We start from the raw sequence: 19,389 nt of genomic DNA, 5'->3' as shown, positions 1-19,389 counted from the left end.
AACATGCCTTAACTAGCCTGACGATTTACTACATTGTCCAATCGCCAGTTATCTTAGCCTGACCCTGAGATCACATTCCTTACTACACCTACTCTAGTGATCGTTTTTACTGCAAACACTCTTAAATCTTATACCAGCAATTTGGTCAAGCCTGATAATCCCATTGTACACCTCTTCAGCCAGTGAGAGTTCCATGCTTTATTACTCTTTGCATGAAGAGGTGTTTTCTAACTTCTCCCCTGAATGCCCTCTATATATAAATGGGGCACCACTTCTTTAAAGCATACTGATTATGAGAATAGATTGCCTGGTCTTTTCTCATTTGCTGTCAGAGATATTGCAGTGGGCAGATTAGCTACTATGTTTGCCTACACGATAGTAACTACGCTTCAAGTCATTCTTTGGACATGGAACACTTCAACTTTGTATTTTTGATCTTGAAAACAAATGCTGGTTTAATAGCTTAACTATTTATGCAACTTAAATTTCTCAAAATGCAGATGAATTTTTCAATTAATTTTAACAACACATTGAATTTTTAGCCCCTAAAAAAGGGTGAAAAGGAGAAGAAAAAAAGTAACTTGGAACTATTCAAAGAGGAATTAAAACAGTAAGTAAATGTTTGTCAACACCTTTTTAAAATCGTAATGTTTTGACTACCTCCAGAGGTCCCCAGCATCACAGATGCCAGTCTTCAGCCAATTCAATTCACTCCTCGTGATATCAAGAAACGGCTGAAGGCACTGGATACTGCAAAGGCTATGGACCCTGACAATATTCCAATGGTATTGAAGACTTGCGCTCCAGAACTTGTTGCACTCCTAGCCAAGCTGTTCCAGTACAGCTACAACAATTTCCGTCCCATCAGTCTACTCTTGATCATCAGTAAAGTAATGGAAGCGGTCATCAACAGTGCTATAAAGTGGCACTTGCTTAGCAATAACCTCACTGATGCTCAGTTTGGGTTCTGCCCAGGCCACTCAGCTCCTAATCTCATTACAGCCTTGGTTCAAACATGGACAAAAGTGCTGAATTCCCGAAGTGAGGTGAAAGTGACTGCCCTTGTCATCAAGGCAGCATTTGACAGAGTGTGGCATCAAGGAGCCCTAGCAAAACTGGAGTCACTAGGAATTTGAGGGAAAACTCTCCACAGATTGGAATCATACTAGCACAAAGGAAGATGGTTGTAGTTGTTGGAGGTCAGTCATCTCCGCTTCAGGACATCATTGCAGAAGTTCCCTCAGGGTAGTGCCCTAGGCCCAACCATCTTCACCATCTTCAATTACCTTCCTTCCATCATAAGGTCAGAAGTGGGGATGTTTGCTAATGATTGCACAATGTTCACCATTTGTGACTCCTCAGATACTGAAGCAGTCCATGTCCAAATGCAGCAAGACCTGGACAATATACAGGCTTGGGCTGATAAGTGGCAAGTAACATTCGTGTCAGACAAGTGCCAGGCAATGACCCAACAAGAGAGAATCTAACCATCGCCCCTTGACTCCCCAGAGCCTGCCACCATCTACAAGGCAAAGGTCTGGAGTGTGATGGAATGCTCTCCACTTGCCTGGATGAGTACAGCTCCAACAACACTGAAGAAGCTTGACACTGTCCAGGACAAAGCAGCCCGCTTGATTGGCACCACATCCACAAACATTCAATTCCTCTTCCACTGATGCGCAGTGACAGCAGTGTATACCGTCTACAAGATGCACTGCAGAAATTCACCCATCCTCCTTAGGCAGCACCTTCCAAACCCATGACCACTATCATCTAGAAGGACAAGGGTAGCAGATAGATGGAAACACCACCACCTGGAACCTCCCCTCCAAGTCACTCACCATCCTGACTTGGAAATATATCGCTGTTCCTTCACTGTCACTGGGTCAAAATCCTGGAACTCCCTAACACCACTGTGGGTGTATCAACACCACATGGACTGCAGCAGTTCAAGAAGGCTGCTGACTGCCACCACCTCAATGGCAACTATAGATAGGCAATAAATGCTGGCTTAGCCAGGGAAGCCCATATCCCGTGAATGAGTAAAAAAAACATAATGAAGAATTAAATCTATATCTAGCAGGCCCGAGGGGCAGAATGGCCTACTCCTGTTTCCTACGTTCCTATTAGCATTATTTTGCAGAATATAATGGATTTGATATGGGTTTCAGAATTCAAGAAGAACGCGATGAAAGACAGAAAACAAAAGGGGGCAAGGATGTTCCTTTCAGGCCCAGTCGATTTGAGCCTCTGCCATCAGAAGATTCTTCACAAAACCGTCGCTCCTGTGAGTAGAATCTTAAATGGTTCATTTTTAACAAGGGTTTGGTTATATTTTGAGTGTCAATACTGTAAATTTAACTTTTCTTTTATGGGTCAGAAGCATATAAGGTTCCTACTCAGGAATCATGGGATCAATGCGATTTTATTGTTGCTGACTCTCTTAAAATTAATTTGTCACATTGCTTTTGAATTAACTTTATACTTGTTATTCCCCTTGTCAAACAATTGTTTTAATTTGAAAGTGAGCTTCTTAGGGAAACATTCTGGTGAATATTCATAAAATGTAAGCGTTCACTTCAGTAACTCATAAAAACAGATTTTAATCAAAATGTATAGTGTTCCTTTATTGGACTTGGGGTTACATCCAGAATTATTATTTTACAAACAACAGTTGTGTACTTTGTGCCTAACAAAAGTCAGTCTGTTGCTAAATTTGATTTTCTAATCGGAGTATTGAGGCACTTTCTTTCTGATAGGTAACGGTTTGATGCAAGTTATTTTTGTTGTGCATGTTTTCTCCCTGTATTTGGGATGCCATCCTGTAAACAGACACTAGGAGGTGCATGAGAGCTGCCTGAAGTTATTTTTTTGCTTGAAGCGTTGAGCTGCACAACTTATGGTCAAATGTTTGAGAACTTGTCTGTCTTTTGGCCTATTTTTTGTGCAGCCTCCCCTATTAGGATTCTGGCAGAGGGGTTAGTGAGGAAGAGCCTCTGCCCATCACACAGTTATTCATATGTGATGTTGATGAATATTCCCTTTCATTCCTACTTGTAATTTTAAATATCCCAAAGTACTGTGGAGAGGAGGGGTGATCAAGAAAAACACAGATATTCTTAAGTACACCTGATTTTACAAATGGTAGCTTTAACTTGTAACAGCCCTCTGTTTTCTATATATAGTTTAGGATTATTTCCTGTTTCTGCATTGAACTGCTGACACATTCTCCACCTGGAGAACTTTTGTGAATAAGAAAAGGCTACTGAACCCAGTAATTCTTTTTGGGCCATTTTCTATATATCCACCTGCTTGCCTTGTAGTAAGCACAAGAAAAATTGCACACGTTTTATGCTTGACTGCAGTGAGCATTGTTTGATTCACGGAAGTGGTTAAGTTTGTGGGAATTCTGTATTTGGATCTGGTTTGTATTTGCACTTGTGGTTTTTGCAATTTCTGTGGTCAGTACTGCTGGTTTGTGGCTACATTTTCTACCTCCGTATTTTGAAAGCACACCACACTGAAGAAAATATTATGTCTCTTTTCAGCGGAATCTTCGAGGAGAAACAGGCAAACAAACGGTAACTATTGCTGCATTATATTTTGGGAATATTAAACACTTACACTTGTGTGATTTTGAAAATTTTACGAAGATTTATTTTGTCTTTTAGCACTTGAGGAATTTACTCCCGGTTCTCACGATGCAGGCGATCCTACTACTACTAATTTATATATCGGTAACATTAATCCGAAGGTACGTTTTTAAAAATTCGAATCATGTGGCCAAAATGCAGCAGTTATCCTATGAGGACATACAGTTTAAATGGGAATTCTAATGTAATTGTATTTGCGTGGAGCAATGTACAGTCTTGTCAGATCCATATTGATAGCCAATGGCCAGATTCTAAGTCTAGCTTTCTGGGTAATACCTGCAGTTGGTTTGCTGGTTCGTATTGCTACTGGTTTATCCCAATTCCTTCTCCATTTCTGATCACCTACTTTGGGCTCTGTTGACCTTTTTGCGGGTGTATGGATTGGGGGTGTCACTCTGCATTTGAAACCCTGTGCACTTTTTATGTTGATGCACTTTGATTAAAAAGAAATTACTCGAGGGTTCATGCCATGAATCCAAAGGGGCACCCAAAAAACCAGAAGAGATCATAGGAGTTGGTGGAGGAAATGAAAGATGCAAGAGCCCGGGGTGAATCTCTCCACATTCCAAGGTTGGAAAGAGGTAAAAAAGAAGGAGGCAACAAAGAAAGGCAAGCGTGAAGTGAATATAAAAAAACAAAAAGCTGAAAGAGGAAGGGGCAGGATGTCAGAGGTTAATACAGGAGGAGTGGACTTGGAGGAGAGCAAAAGAGAGTGAGTCCTCAAAAGAAGAAGAAAGGCAAGCAGTTTAATATAAAAAAAAAGTCTGAGTGGAAGAGGTTGTTCTGATGATGCATACAGGATAGGATATCACTGCCAGCAAGGAGCCATATGTACAGTTTGAGTAAACGGTATGTTTCCCAAGCTGCTCTATTGGGGATGGGCCATGGTGGTTTCAGCCCTTCAGGATAACAGCTGCTGGAGGTGAGGCCCTCACATCGAATGTCAATGCTAAAGCTGATTGGTAATTTGCCATTTATTTTAAGACTAAGCGATCTTAATTGCTGAGAACAGTAGCGTAGTGGTTATGTTATTGGTTATCCAGTTATCCAGAATCCTGCATTAATAATCTAGAAATAAGAGTTTAAATTCCACCACGGTTGCTGAGGGTTTTAAATTCAGTTAATTAAATAAATCTGGAATAAAGAATTAGCTTCAGTAAATGGTGGCCATGTAATTACTGGATTGTTTAATGGTCTGGCCGACAAGTGATTCCAGACCTTCAGCAATGTGATTATTTTAAGTGCTTTCTGAAATGGTCTCTCGGTCATTAAGAAGGCAACTCACCTCTACCGTCTCAATGCTGGCAATAAATTCTGACCTTGCCAGCGTAAGGGAATTAAGAAAAAACACAAATAAAATTCTAGTAAAGTTAGAACATTTGAATGATCCATGTAGGGAGAATGGACAGAATTTTGCCAGAATGTGATACTTGTCTCCAAGTGCAAGAAGCAGTACATTTTAAAACAAGGTAATACCAAAATAATTACAGGGACACCAAATTGTTTTTTAAAAAAAACTTGAATGTTTTTACACCTTTTAAGATGACGAAACCTTAATTTATTTGAAGTCGCTTAATAAATCTAGCATGACACAATAAACCTGAAATGTTTGAAATTATTGTTGTGGAGGATTGATACTGTTGAGAAGTTGTTTTGTTGCTTTGTAGCAAATGATTTTATCTCATCGTTAAATCTAGTTGGCTTACACAAAATGTTTCATTCTGATGAACAGATGAATGAAGAAATGCTGTGTCAGGAGTTTGGACGCTTTGGCCCCTTGGCTAGCGTTAAGATTATGTGGCCCAGAACAGAAGAAGAAAGAGCCAGAGAAAGAAATTGCGGATTTGTAGCTTACATGAACAGGAGAGATGCTGAAAGAGCTTTGAAAAATCTAAATGGTGAGATGTTAGGAGTGAATTTACTGTCTTATCTAAGCAAAATTGTGTTGAAAGTATTAGTTTTGAGATTCTTTTTGTGATATCAAGATGAAGTGATAGGAAATGATAACTTCTGTGCTAGCTGGATTTGGCATCTATGTCTGCCTGTCTCACTGCTCTAACCTTTTGGTAAAACATTGACTTTGTCCAGAGTTGCTCTGATGCATTGTTGTTTGCCCCTTTATGCTCTGTCGCTGCTATGTGTCTTATGTTCATTTTGACCCATGCACTGGGTGGATTTGTTGGCATTCTGGTCTGTAACGTAGCTGGACTATTACCCACATTTTGAAATGCTATTGTCTGGCAGAAGATCAGCCGTTTCTGTCAGCAGGTTGTTCTAAAGTTGACTGCTTTCATTAATGGAGTTATCCTCACTCATTGCGCTCTGTATGGGAAGCAAGAGATGTTTCTGTTAGGGCTTTTCCAGCCTACCTTGGAGCAATCCAACAGAGTCCTTGAGAAGGCTCACACGCTATGGTTATGTGCTAGCAACTCTTTTTTAAAAAAAAAATGCTGGCTTAGCCAGTGGCACCCACATCCCATGAATGAATAAAAAAAAAAGCAGTGGGGTGTAGAAAGTTTGAAATCTAAGGTCTCTTAGAGTACCTGCAACATTGCAGTTATTCTGCCTTTATATTCCAGATGTGCTGGTCATGCTTTGGCTTTAAGCATGTTTTCCTGAGCCCTTATCTATGGTTGCAGAGATAACGAGAAATAAAAGTAAGAATGGAATAAGCGGAGAAAATATATTTACCAAAAGAGTGAAGGACAAGGGTGAGGGGCACAGAAATGGAGGAGCCTATAGTGAAGGGAAAAAGAAAAATAGGCAGAGGTGAAGGAGGTGGAAATGGTAGCTCCAAAAAGTGCATTCAAAATGGGCATGATGTGCAATCAGGATTCTAGCTGATTCAAACAATTGGATTGTATGCAGTGGACTTGCTGGTTATGATGCATGGATGCGTACATTGCTCTAAAAAGCTGGACTACTCCACTGCAACCCACAGAGATGAGGCAGTCCCAGATGCCAGAGGTCACCTACAATGGAGCAATACTCTTAGTGTAAAGTTAAAGTTGTAAAGTGGTTGGAGGTTGGCTGCTTAACCAAAGGGAGGAAGTAAAAGTATTTTTCTTCCTAAGAACTGGTTTTAGAGTATTGATAGAATTGCAAAGAACTATTTGCCTTCATTCTTTTTCAACGGCAGATGCAGGGAGAGAATACAAGGGTAGGAAAGAAAGAAATTTTTTAAAAATAGGTTAGACACACCTTCAAATTAAAAAAAAAATGCTGTTCAGTTTTAATTTGAAAGCACCTGGTACTGCATCCATACTTTAATTCAAAAATTTGATTTCTTTTAGGTAAGATAATTATGGAATTTGAAATGAAGCTGGGCTGGGGTAAGGCTGTGCCCATTCCACCTCATCCAATTTATATTCCACCTGCTATGATGGAGTTGACCCTACCACCCCCCCCATCTGGCTTACCTTTCAATGCCCAACCACGAGAGAGGCTAAAGAACCCTACAACTCCAGTGATGCCACCGAAAAATCAAGATGACTTTGAAAAGGTAATTTAAAAAGCTGAGGTGAGGATGCTGTCTGAATAGAAATCGCTGCATTTGAACTGTGCATTTGCATATTGTGGTTTTAGTGTAGAATTTTTAATAAAAACAAATTTTATGGGGAACTGTGCAACGTGACAGGTTTTTCTCAGATATGTCTTCTGTATTAGTTCCCAAATACTTGCTCATGTTTCTTCAGGGATAGAAATCAACTTTTTATATTGATGTTTAAACCAAATGTGGCATCAATTGCTGCAAAACTTTTAAAATGGGAGAGTCGTTATTACAGCTAGGTATAACAGCTGAAACCTGTAAACTGGCTCAGATATATTTCTGATACAAGCCTTATCTTCAAGGGACTTTTTATTTAAACTTCTTTCCATACCTTTCAGTGGGCAAGGGAGAAGTATGCATTTATATAACACTTAAATATTTATTCAAAACTGCAAAATAAGAGAATATAGGAACTTAAAAGAAGGAATGAAAAAGACCATTCAACTCATCAAGCCCATTCTGTCCACAGACCATGCACAATTTGTCCTATTATGGATTCTGTCCATTCCCCCGAGGGAGATTTGCAAAGTTTCTCTGTACTCAGCAAAAGACAATTGAGCAAACCTCTAGCCCCATAACCCAAACTCTTCTTCCTTGAGTTGACTTTGAAGCCTTCATAGTATCAGCAGAATATATTTATCTTAAGTAGTGTTTCTTAAGATTGAAATCTATCCTTCAGTAAGGAAGGGCCAGTTATTTAAATGATTACCATATAATTTTTATTTCTGTTTTAAATCCTCCCGTGAGGCAGAAAGCTTTGTAGTTTTTAAAAATCCAAGACTGTCCTTCATTTTCATATTCTTATCCCCACGTCCTGCCACTTCTGCCTCTCAATATCTGGCAGAGGTTCAATTACATCAGCTAGCCATTTTCATTGAAAAAGCTGTTGATGACTCCCGCAACACATCTGTGCTAGTTTATAAGTTTGATGTGCACGGCCTGATTTTAAGTTTTTTTCCTAAATTCAGTTGTTCCAAGTAGAACATGCTACTTACAATGTGGTATTCATTTCTCTTGACCTGGAGTGCAGACAATCAACATAGTTTGTATTCAGTAGTTGTTGGTAGAAACCCCTTCACTGCAGTGATGGATTAGCTTCAAAAATGTTTGCCTTTTGTGGGAATGGTTCTGTGCAGTTGCTAGACAAGAAGCAAAACTCCAACGTAAGCTCTTCAAAGCAAAAAAGAGGCTGTAAATGGAAGAATAGATGGTGGGAGGAGGATGATCTAGTTGCTGTAATTTGTGAAGTTGGATGTTCCTTTATACTTTTTCTTAACTCATGACACCTCTGTCTACAAGTCTAAAGACTTTTTTTGAATTGTAGTAGATAATTTTCACAAGTTAATAATAAACAGGTTATATCGAATTCCAAGCATTTGTTAGGAAGATATATTTTAATATTGAATTAATCGTATTAAAGTTAAATGTTTCATTCCTGTAAGAAATTAAATATCGCAACATTAAACGGAAAGTTGTATATTGGTTTCCCAAAGTTTTTCCCTGTTGACTTTGTAGATTTGTTTTTAGCTGTTTAAGTATATTTGTCTTTAGACTTGCTTTGTGCATTAGGTCTGGGACAATGTGTAAGATTATTAATTGGGCACTTAAAGTTTTCTATATATTAGTGTTGGCCTATGCATGAGCTTCATTTAAAATTAATTAGTTTTTAAACATAAATGGCAGTGCTAGGTTGTGCCATACTTCCAAGGGGTGGTGGAGAAGAGGAGAGGGGGATGGGATATGTAGGATGTGACTGTTCTCAAGAAGATGTAACCTATAAGCCTCAAGAGTGAGTGGATTGCATGCTTCTTGATGTCACAAGTTGAATTATGTGTATCCCACCACTTCCAAGTCGAGCACTCTTATGTTCACATGTTAACAGGGTACAGTCAAAACCCAGATGCATGTGACTTGCCTTTTGTCCATCAAAATAACTAAGTGTACCTTACTATTTAATATTCTTTGGATATGCTGTAAAATGCAAATTACCCTATAACCACCAGGTAAGGTTCCTACATGAAAAATTTCTCATCTGAGGTTTGTCCTAGCTCTAATTCCATTGCCATAGTCAAGACAAATATCTACAGTTATTTCTATCCCTGCTTTTCTATATTAGCATATTTCAGTTGAATTAAATACATGCTTGTACCTTTTGATTTGATAAGAGTTATTTATAACAGTATAAATGTTGGCTTCTTGAAGGTTTTTAAAATGCATATGTTTATATTTTTTGTGTACTTGCTGCTTAAGTTGCCAATACTCATATATCCTATCTTTATTATCTGATGTGACTTCATATACAGACTCTGTCGCACGCCATAGTCAAAGTGGTTATCCCAACAGAAAGGTACACGTTTCTTCATTCATTTTTCATTGCTGCTGATAGTGGACAGTGTCCCTTGTTTAAATTGACTTCTCTCATGAATCATGGGCTTTGGGCTAAGTTTCTGGATAGCTGAGCAACGGTTCCCTTGAATGTTTGGGGCTACGCTGTTTCGTAGCTGCTTATAGGTTTCGTAAACATGAGAGTTTTTGTGTTACAGAATTTCTCAATATGTTAGTTTGCAGTGTATCACAATGTTAAATTGGAAAGTTCAATACTTTCTCTAAGCTACGGGATGTGTGTACAAAATTGTTGTTTTCTGTTGGTTACAGTTTTTCATGCTTATGCCAAATTGGCCACAATTTAAATTATTTAGTGATAACACTGGTTTGTCCCTTTTTGAATCTTGCCTGTCTTATGCTCTGTTTTAATATGATGCAGTGAAGGTGTGAAATTAATGTTGCCATACATTTAAGCTGCCTTATAAAAATTGAGCATTTGTGTTTACAATAGAGCTGTATGGATTTGGGTTCACTGTGTACAGTCTGTAATTGATGTCAGTCATAGCAGTTGTGTCTGGGTGGGTTGAATTTTTCAGCAGTTAGATACAAAGCTCTATTTTAGTTTGAAATTTTGAATGTTTAATCCTGAAATTTTTAAAAATCTGTGTTTTCTTAAAGGTGTTTGCAAGCTGCTGGTAAATCTAACATAAACCTGTAGAGAATTACAAAGTAACTTTAGCGAGTTGGCTGCTCACTAGTTTGTTTAACATGCATTTGAGATATTCCAATTGATTGTTCTTTGTAAGCACCAGCTGGCTGGGCTTAAATGTATTTAATCAGAGTACCTTAATCAAGTCAAAATTGAAACAGATGTGGTTACTGTGGTGCACTCTGCATAGTGATTGCTGTCTTGATGGGAAATGAAGCAGAATTTATTGATGGCTTCTATTTAACAACCATGTTACAATATTAACTGTGTAGTTGAATTCAATTTAGCTGGCTATGATATTGGTTATAACATTTTGGAATTGAGCTTTTAAACTAACACGCTGGTTTTGAAGCACCTTCAGTAAATAGTTACAATTGTATTGTGGCCATTGGCAATTTTAAAGCATCTCTAACTTCAATTTAACATCAATTGATCTATCATACAATTCAATCATAAGTAGGTTAGACTGGTTACAGTGTTATTTGGATAACTGAGAAATTAGGTCTATGTCTGAAGTAACTACTTGCTATCAGTCTTTGGCTAATTGGATAAAGCGTATGAGATCTATGTCTACATTGAAATATGCAAGTTGAAGGCTCAGGTATTTGGAATGCAGAATATGTTTTGGTCCACAGTTTTATACTGTAACTTCACTGTTTTCAGACTATAGAATAAGTAGTGTGTTTTTGCTATGTATATGTGGTTTTGCCTGTTTTGGGGCAAGAGTGTAAAAAGTTAGTGCAGAGGAACCTGTAGTCGAGTTCCCTTGCTCAACTGAATCAGAACTTTGCCTTGCAATGTACATTCATCAAAATTCTTAGTGAAGACCATCACCAAAATTTGACCATGTGATGGGCACTGATCTTTTAAATACACTCTTCATGACGTTTGACCTTGGCCGTGGTGAGCAGCACAAGCTGAACTGCCTGTTGCAGCGAGGGACCTGAACAAAGCACCATGGAATGGATTGGGAAAGTATTCAGATTTTGAAGAGTCATTGGTACGATCAGCTTCATTGACTCTAGTTGAATTGTTTTTTTTTAATAAAAATCCTTTATTTGTTGGCTAGCATAGTTAGGATTTCAGTTTCAGAAAAACAAAATCTGCACAATGTACCTTTTGACAATTTTCTTATTTTCTTACTAGATGAAAAGTCCTTGTTGTACCAGGATATCTTTCAATCATATTGACCCCAATATTTATCACATTTTATGATCCTGCTGCCATCTTTTTCAATTAAATTGTAGCTTTCAACCAATTTTTGCCCTTTTATGAATGGAAGAGAATGCTAAACTCTCCACATGTGTCCTTGTTCCTGCTCCCTAATGGTGATTTCCTGTCCTGAAAATTACTAACTTGAGAAGCACACTGAGGATGCTGAATGTTTCTCACCTGATTACAATACTAACAACACACTTCTGTTTCATTTTAAAAATGATGCTATGTCTTCCAAGCATTAAAATCATATACAGTGTAGATTTGATGTATTCATGGCCAACAAAAAATGGATAATGATCTACAAGTATTAAGCAACATCAATGAATAAAAATGGTTTGATAAATGTTTCTTTTATATTGACTACTTTTCAGAGCAACATGGTAGTTCATAGACACTTTCATGTTTCATTAAATCAACTTGGGCATGGTGTGGTTGGAATGAGTTTGGACAAGTACTTAGATTCTCGGGTACAGCAATTCCTCCCCTCTCCTCACTGCCATCAGAACCCCCTCTCACCTCCAACAAAAAGATCCAGACAAAACGAGACTTAAAATATCTGATAGAAGAAATAATTTATACTGTGTACAGTTTTGGTCTCCTTATTTAAGAAAGGATATAATTGCATTAGAAATTGTGCAGAGAAGGTTCACTCACTTGATTCCTGCGATGAAGGGTTGTCTTATGAGGAAAGGTTGGACAGGTTGGGCCTGTATCTGTTGGAGTTGAGAAGAATGAGAGGTGATCTTATTGAAATGTATAAGATCCTCAGAAGGGTGGATACAGGGAGGGTGGATACAGGGGGAATGTTTACTCTTCTGGGAGAGACAAGGGGGCACACATAAGAGGGCCTCCCTTTCAAGACCGAGAGAAGGAGAATTTTTTTTCTCTGAGGGTCATTAGTCTGTGGAATTCTCTTGTCTAGAAAGCAGTGGAGGAAGTGTCATTGAATTTATTCAAGGCCGAGGTAGATAGCTTTTTGATAGACAAGGGAATCATTGGTTATGGGGGACAGACAGAGAGGTAGAGTTGACACCACAACTGGATCGTTATCAAATGGCAGAGCAGGCTTGAGGAGCGAATGGCCTACTCCTAATTTGTATGGTCGTTTGTATGTACCTGGGCACTATTTTGTTTTTTTTAAGTCTATAATTGAAAGTGATTAAGTGGACTGAAACTGTCATTGCACAGGTGTGGTTTTAGTGTCAGGGTCCTAAAGTTCTTAAGCTAGATGTGTGATATTTAACATACTGTAGGTTTTCTCTGCCATGCTAGTTTTGAGAGAAGAGTTTTGAATAAGGTGTTTCTGTTTAAAATTATACAAGCCAGCACCACTGCTGACCGAGCTGGCTGACTCCTCAAGGACATAGCTACTAGACTGGGTCTACAGCAGGTGGTGAGGGAACCAACAGGAAGGAAGAACATACTTATCCTCATCATCATCAACCTGCCTGCTGCAGATGCATCTGTCCATGGCAGTATCGCTAGGAATGACCATCGCACGGTACTTGTGGAGACGGAGGTTGTCCGCAGTTGAAGATACCCTCCATTGATCGTGTTGTGTGATCCTACCACCGTGCTAAATGAGATAAACTTCTAAGAGATCTAGCAGTTCAAGACTGGGCGACCCATGAGGCACTGTGAGCCATCAGCAGCAGCAGAATTGTAGTCAACCACAATCTGTAATCTCATGGCCCAGCATATCCCCCACTCTATCATTACCACCAAGCCAAGGGATCACCCTGGTTCAGTGAAAGGTGCAGGAGGGCATACCAGGAGCAGCGCCAGGCATACCTAAAAATAAGGTGTCAACCTGGTGAAGCTGCAACACAAGACTACTTGCATGCCAGACAGCATAAGCAGCAAATGATAGACAGAGCCAAGTGATTTCACAACCAACGAATCAGATCTAAGCTCTGCAGTCTTGCCACATCCAGTTGTGAATGGTGGTGGACAATTAAACAACTAACTGGAGGAAGAGGCTCCACAGATATCCCTGTCCTCAGTGATGGGGGAGCCCAGCATAGCAACCATCTTCAGACATAAGTGCTGAGTGGATGACCCATCTTGGCCTCCCCCGGAGCACCCCAGCGTTATAGATGCCAATCTTCAGCCAATTCGATTCACTCCATGTGATATCAAGAAACGGCTGAAGGCACTGCTTACTGCAAAAGCAATGGGCCCTGACAATATTCCATCAACTGAAGACATAAGCTCCAGAACTTGCCGTGCTCTTAGCCAAGCTGTTCCAGTACGGCTACAACATTGGTATCTACCTGGCAATGTGGAAAATTGCCCAGGTATGTCTTTCACACAAAAAACAGGACAAATCCACCCCATCCAGTTACCGTCCTGTCAGTCTGCTCTCCATCATCAGCAGTAAGGTCATGGAAGGGGTCATCAACAGTGCTATCAATGCTTAGCAATAACCTGCTCACTGATGCTCAGATTGGGTTCTGCCAGGGCCACTCAGCTCCTGACCTCGTTACCTGGTTCAAACATGGACAAAAGGACGGAACTTCAAATGTGAGGCGAAAGTGATTGTCCTTGACATCAAGGCAGCATTTGGCCGAGTGTGGCATCAAGTAGCCCTAGCAAAACTGGAGTCAGTGGGAATCGGTGGGGGGTTAACTCTCTGCTGGCTGGAGTCATAGCTAGCACAAAGGAAGATGATTTTGGTTGTTGGAGGTCAACCATCTCAGTTCCAGGATATCACTGCAGGAGTTCCTCAGGGTAGTGTCCTCAGCCTAACCATCTTCAGCTGCTTTATCAATAACCCTTCTGCCATCATAAGGTCAGAAGTGGGGATGTTCGCTGATGATTGCACAATGTTTACCATTTGCAATGACTCAGATACTGAAGCAGTCCATGTCCAACTGCAGTGAGATCTGGACAATATCCAACCTTGGGCTGACAAATGGCAAGTAACATCCGTGCCACACAAGTGCCAGGCAATGACCGTCTCCAACAAGAGAGAATCTTAACCATCGCCCCTTGATATTTAGTGGCATTACCATCACTGGATTCCCCACTATCAACATCTTCGGGGTTACCATTGACCAGAAACTGCACTAGACCAGCTATATAAATACTGTGGCTACAAGAGCAGATCTGAGGCTAGGAATCCTGCAACGAGTAACTCACCTCCTGACACCCCAAAGTCTATCCACCATCTACAAGGCACAAGTCAGGAGTGTGATGGAATACTCCCCACTTGCCTGGATGAGTGCAGCTCCAACAACATGCAAGAAGCTTGGCACCATCCAGGACAAAGCAGCCTGCTTGATTGGCACCCCATCCACAAGCATTCACTCCCTCTGGCACTAAAGATGCATTGCAACCTCCTTAGACAGCACCTTCCAAACCCACAGCCACCACCATCTAGAAGGACAAGGGCAGCAGACAGATGGGAGCACCACCATCTGGAGGTTCCCCTCCAAGCCACTCACCATTCTAACTTGGAAATATGTTTCTTCTCCTTTCTTCTCCCCCATCCCACCCCATTGGTTGAAAAACATTTATTTGAAAATAATTAGGTTGGGGCTCCTGTGTGATGCATGTAAACAGAGGGCAAATAACGTGGTAATATTTTCACTGAGGTGAAAATTTAGTTCATCTAACATGGTTCTTTACATATAGTGTATTGGCCTGTATAGTTGATGTTTTCAATTGTTAGGAATGAGCCCATTTTTATAATGTCTGACGCATTTTTACTTGTGTTGTTAAAGTTTGGTATTTGCTTTTTTATTTCTATTTGAGTCCCTGAATAGATTACTTAATTATTGAACTATATGATGTTTTTCTGTCCAACATAATAGTTATGCATGTAACTAACTGGACTAAAAATTAATTTGTTTTTAACTTTTACAAATAATATCCATGCAGTGTATAAATTGATAGGATATGATGATCTTTTGAGGTTTAAAAGCAAAAATATACTTCCTTTTTCCACGATTTTTTTTGTTAAAAAGGGATGGAAACTTAATTTTTCCCTCTACCTTCTCATGGGCTTCCTCAGCTTTGAACTGAAAAGTTGCCAGAAGCCAGCTAACAGGAGCTATGGACTCAATCAGCATGTGTAGTCAATCAGTTCGGCAGGGGCTGGACAGGGTTTTGCGGATCCTGTAGCAGTTTTCATTATTTTATAGCTCAGGACAGACTGAGTTCAGCAATGTACTTGGTTGGTGGTGAACTACAAAGTGCTTTAGCTTGGAGTCTTGGATACCAAGATGTGCCCACCTCTCTTAACTGAGCCTGTACCTGGCACCAACTGAGTAGATTCTCCGTATTTTCTTTATCAGAATGAGAGGCTTCAGGTAGAGCTCAACAGGAAGGGTAGTCATAAGAGATACTTTTTAAATTATCCTGTTTTTAAATATATTTTAAAGAGGGGATGGAGTATTTTTCATTGTGCAGTAAATATAAAATTTCTTCATATAAATGGCACTGATGAGGTTATACAGTGTTATACTTTTTGAGGGGAGTATAGAGTATGGGGTGGCAACCTCGTATCCCCCCCCAGTTATTTGGAAGGAAAGGCTGATATGCAGTAATCCTTCCCCTAGGATCCTGGTGAAGAGCAATACTAATCATGGAACTGTGCTCCTGACAACTGGAATGAAAATTGATTATATAGCACAAAGATAAGAGGGTAGCAAGTGCACTGTCAGCATGGGATTGAAAAGGGTGGCGGTTAGAAACATACTCTATTTTCATCGCCCCAGTCTAGCAGGCTTTTGTATGCCCTTAACAAGCCATTGCATTTGTGTAAGTAAGCAGGAGCATCTATTTTATTGATTTCTCTGGTGCCGGACTGTGCCTGCCACCTTTGAGATGGGACTTAATATTCCACATCTTGTTAACCTAGAAGGGTAGAATTTAATATTTTTAGATATGTAGGCTTGTCAGAGCTGATGCTGAATGTTTTCTTTCCGAAATTTGCTGCTCTGTAGCATAAAGAAGTTCAATAATTGAATTTGCTCTGAAAAGCCCACCTTTAATTTTGTAGTCTTTAAACTCTGCCTCTAGACTGAATCAGCTCTTGATTGTGTCAGTGCTAGTGTCTCCCTTTCTGAAAATGATCACAGTTCGGACTAATCTGTAACTGGGAGATTCTGTTTGTAAGAGTGAACTTATGTTACGCTTGCTCAGTGGTTCAAAGAGTACGTTATATGTGTAAAAAAAAAAAAGCAGCCTTGAGTGATATATGTTTGAGAATTGAACTTTGGAATGCATGATGTACAATATGTTACAACTCAAGTATTGACTAGCTGGCTGCTTCAATTACAAGTTTAACCTGAATAGCAACTACAATTTTTAAAATTAGAGCATTTTATCCTAGAATGAGGGGGCAGTTTTTCCTGTGACAGGAGAGTAGTCATAGAATGATGGGTGGGAAGATGGAAAAAAAAATCTTCACAGGAGTTCTTTTCAAAAGTGGCATGCTTTGGTGCAAGTTACTATTGAGATGGACACAGATTTAAAAGTGGAAGAATTTGAATAGGAAGACTATAAAAGGATATATGGAAAAGCAAGGAAATTGTGATGAGTAGACAGCTCAAGTTGAAGTATTGGCCTAGGCATGATGGGTTGAATGGCCTTCTGTATTGTAATTTCTGATTTTTTTTTAATTAAATGCTGCAGTGCTGATGGTGGATCAGCTTTCAATTTGCTATGAATGGTAGTTAGCTATAATAAGTGATCACATTTAAGAAACACACTAAAATACTCTCAGTGAGGCAGCAGCGATCTCTCCCAGTGGTGTTCTAGGTCTGTAATCAAGCTTACAGAATATGCATTGTTTCTCAGGCTCATACACTGGTGTTATTCATCTCTATAAAGGTTATGGAAGTATGATCAATAACCACCTATCTAAAATAGGTTCAAAACCTGAGCTTGTAAAAAGCCAGTTGGTGATCAAATTGATTAGTGCTGTCCATTTGGCTTATTGGAACAGCAATTTAAAGGAGGCGGCCACTGATATTTAAGCAGCTATTGTACCTGCAAATGATCTGACGGTGGGAGACTTATTCTGAACATTGTTTTAGAAACTATGAGATAAGCTAAAATTGTTAAATCAGCCATAGTAAAACTCCACCAATGGGATACCGGAATAATTGCTGTTGAACAGCATTTATTTAATAGATTGACCATAGGCAAAGACATCTCCATTAAGTTGAGCAGTAAAATCATATCAACTTGAATGATGTGGTCACATAAATAAAATTCTCTTAAACTTGTATTGTGCAAGTGGAATTTATTAGAGATGCTGTAAACTATTCAGAAACCTTGTTACAGTTTCAAAACTTGCCTGTTTAGGAGCATTATCTTGCTTTTTATGTTTTTTTTAAATCTGCTGTGTCTTTTACTTACCATCAAAGCCTGGAAAGTAATGCATATAAACAATAAGTTATCCTTTAACCATAGCATATGGGAACATGATCCTATTAACTTTTCTGTTCAATACATTTTGGATAGTTGAATACTCGGCACCATTAATTGATCTGTATGTTTAAAAAGAACTTAAATTTAACACTTATTGCCTAGAAAGACGTCTGATTAAAAATAGTATAGTTAACTTCACTGATATGATTGGTAAGATCTTTTCGAGAGAGCTATGGATGATACATGGACAAAACATAGTTCAGAACTATTTTTCAAGAACAAAATTGGAGAATGGACCAGATACATTTTGGCTTTGCAAATGAAAATATGGTTTTTTATGTGTGGAACAGAAGGTAACCGTTTTGCGCCCCAGTTGGTTACCAAAAGCAATTAAAACGCTGCTTAGATTACTAAGTTTGTTAATGCAAAGTACCTACCTGCTGTGTTTTATAGTAAGTCATTTATTATATGAATTGGCTCTTTAGCTTGTTGAGATGGTGTTCTCTTTGTGAATGGCATATCTTGATTTTGTTTTGTTTAGGAACTTGCTATGTGTTATTCATCGGATGATCGAATTTGTGGTGCGTGAAGGACCAATGTTCGAAGCCATGATTATGAACAGAGAAATTAGCAACCCCATGTTCAGGTTTTTATTTAATTTAATATCAGTGAATTATTTATCATTTCCTTAAACAAAATAATTGAAGAAAAAGACATATTTTGAGTTACTTTAGCATGCAGGGGGTTTATAAGAAATACTGTCCTATTTTTTTCAGATTCCTTTTTGAGAATCAAAGCCCAGCCCATGTTTATTACAGATGGAAATTGTATTCAATACTACAGGTATGAGTTTAACACTTATGGAAATATTAAATATTTACAAATGAAGACTCCATCATACTGATCTTTACAAAATGCTATTTGTGTAACAGGGAGATTCACCAACCAAGTGGCGAACTGTGGATTTCCGCATGTTCAAGAATGGATCATTTTGGCGACCGCCACCTCTAAACCCATACCTACAAGAAATATTAGAAGAAACAGAATCACGTGTTGAGGAGAATGTGAAGAAGGGGCAATTGAAAGAAGAGTAAGTTACCCTTCTTAATAATTTTATGGGAAACTTTTTATGGTTTATTTACCACTTTATAAAACAGCTGCTAAAGTTCCTCAGAATTTTTAGAAAATGTGGATGAGAATACTACAAACTATTGAATCATTGCATTATTTTTGATATAGAGACTAGTCAATATTTTATTCAAGTCCAATTCCTGTGCTACGTGTTTCTTGTGTTTTACAGTTTATTGTATGTCAGTGTGACATTTTTATATTGGCTTATACAAACTTTGTCACAAAATGGACCAATCAAATCATTGCAGTTCATTATTGATTGCCAGATAATTCCCACTTTAACTTCCATACTAGACCCAGTTCTGCTGCAGATGCTTACCTTGAATATTCCTGCCTGGCTCCTGCTGTCTTCCACCTCGGGCCTTCACTTCCTTTTCTTTTGGTTTTAAGCATGCCTTGTCCCTGTCCTGTACTCATCTTAA

General features: G+C 39.0%; 1 protein-coding gene across 6 annotated transcripts in view; it reads left to right on the top strand.

Annotated features, from left to right (window-relative positions):
- Positions 1-19,389, top strand: part of LOC121269845 (U2 snRNP-associated SURP domain containing) — a 70,587-nt gene that overhangs the window by 28,309 nt on the left and 22,889 nt on the right. For 5 of the 6 annotated variants that reach the window (XM_041174903.1, XM_041174881.1, XM_041174889.1 and 2 more), the window contains 10 exons: positions 543-610; positions 2,172-2,287; positions 3,549-3,581; positions 3,672-3,754; positions 5,386-5,551; positions 6,947-7,155; positions 9,507-9,550; positions 18,378-18,482; positions 18,613-18,679; positions 18,769-18,926. In XM_041174903.1, the coding sequence (XP_041030837.1) occupies positions 543-610; positions 2,172-2,287; positions 3,549-3,581; positions 3,672-3,754; positions 5,386-5,551; positions 6,947-7,155; positions 9,507-9,550; positions 18,378-18,482; positions 18,613-18,679; positions 18,769-18,926 (1,049 nt within the window). Of the gene's footprint in view, positions 1-542; positions 611-2,171; positions 2,288-3,548; positions 3,582-3,671; positions 3,755-5,385; positions 5,552-6,946; positions 7,156-9,506; positions 9,551-18,377; positions 18,483-18,612; positions 18,680-18,768; positions 18,927-19,389 lie in introns of those variants that run through there. The other variant, XM_041174917.1, reaches the window with a different exon arrangement.

Source organism: Carcharodon carcharias, chromosome 2 (genome assembly GCF_017639515.1).
Source record: "Carcharodon carcharias isolate sCarCar2 chromosome 2, sCarCar2.pri, whole genome shotgun sequence".
Classification (NCBI taxonomy): domain Eukaryota; kingdom Metazoa; phylum Chordata; class Chondrichthyes; order Lamniformes; family Lamnidae; genus Carcharodon; species Carcharodon carcharias.
The sequence above is the reverse complement of the archived record's forward strand: the minus strand, read 5'-3'. Positions and strand labels throughout refer to the sequence as shown.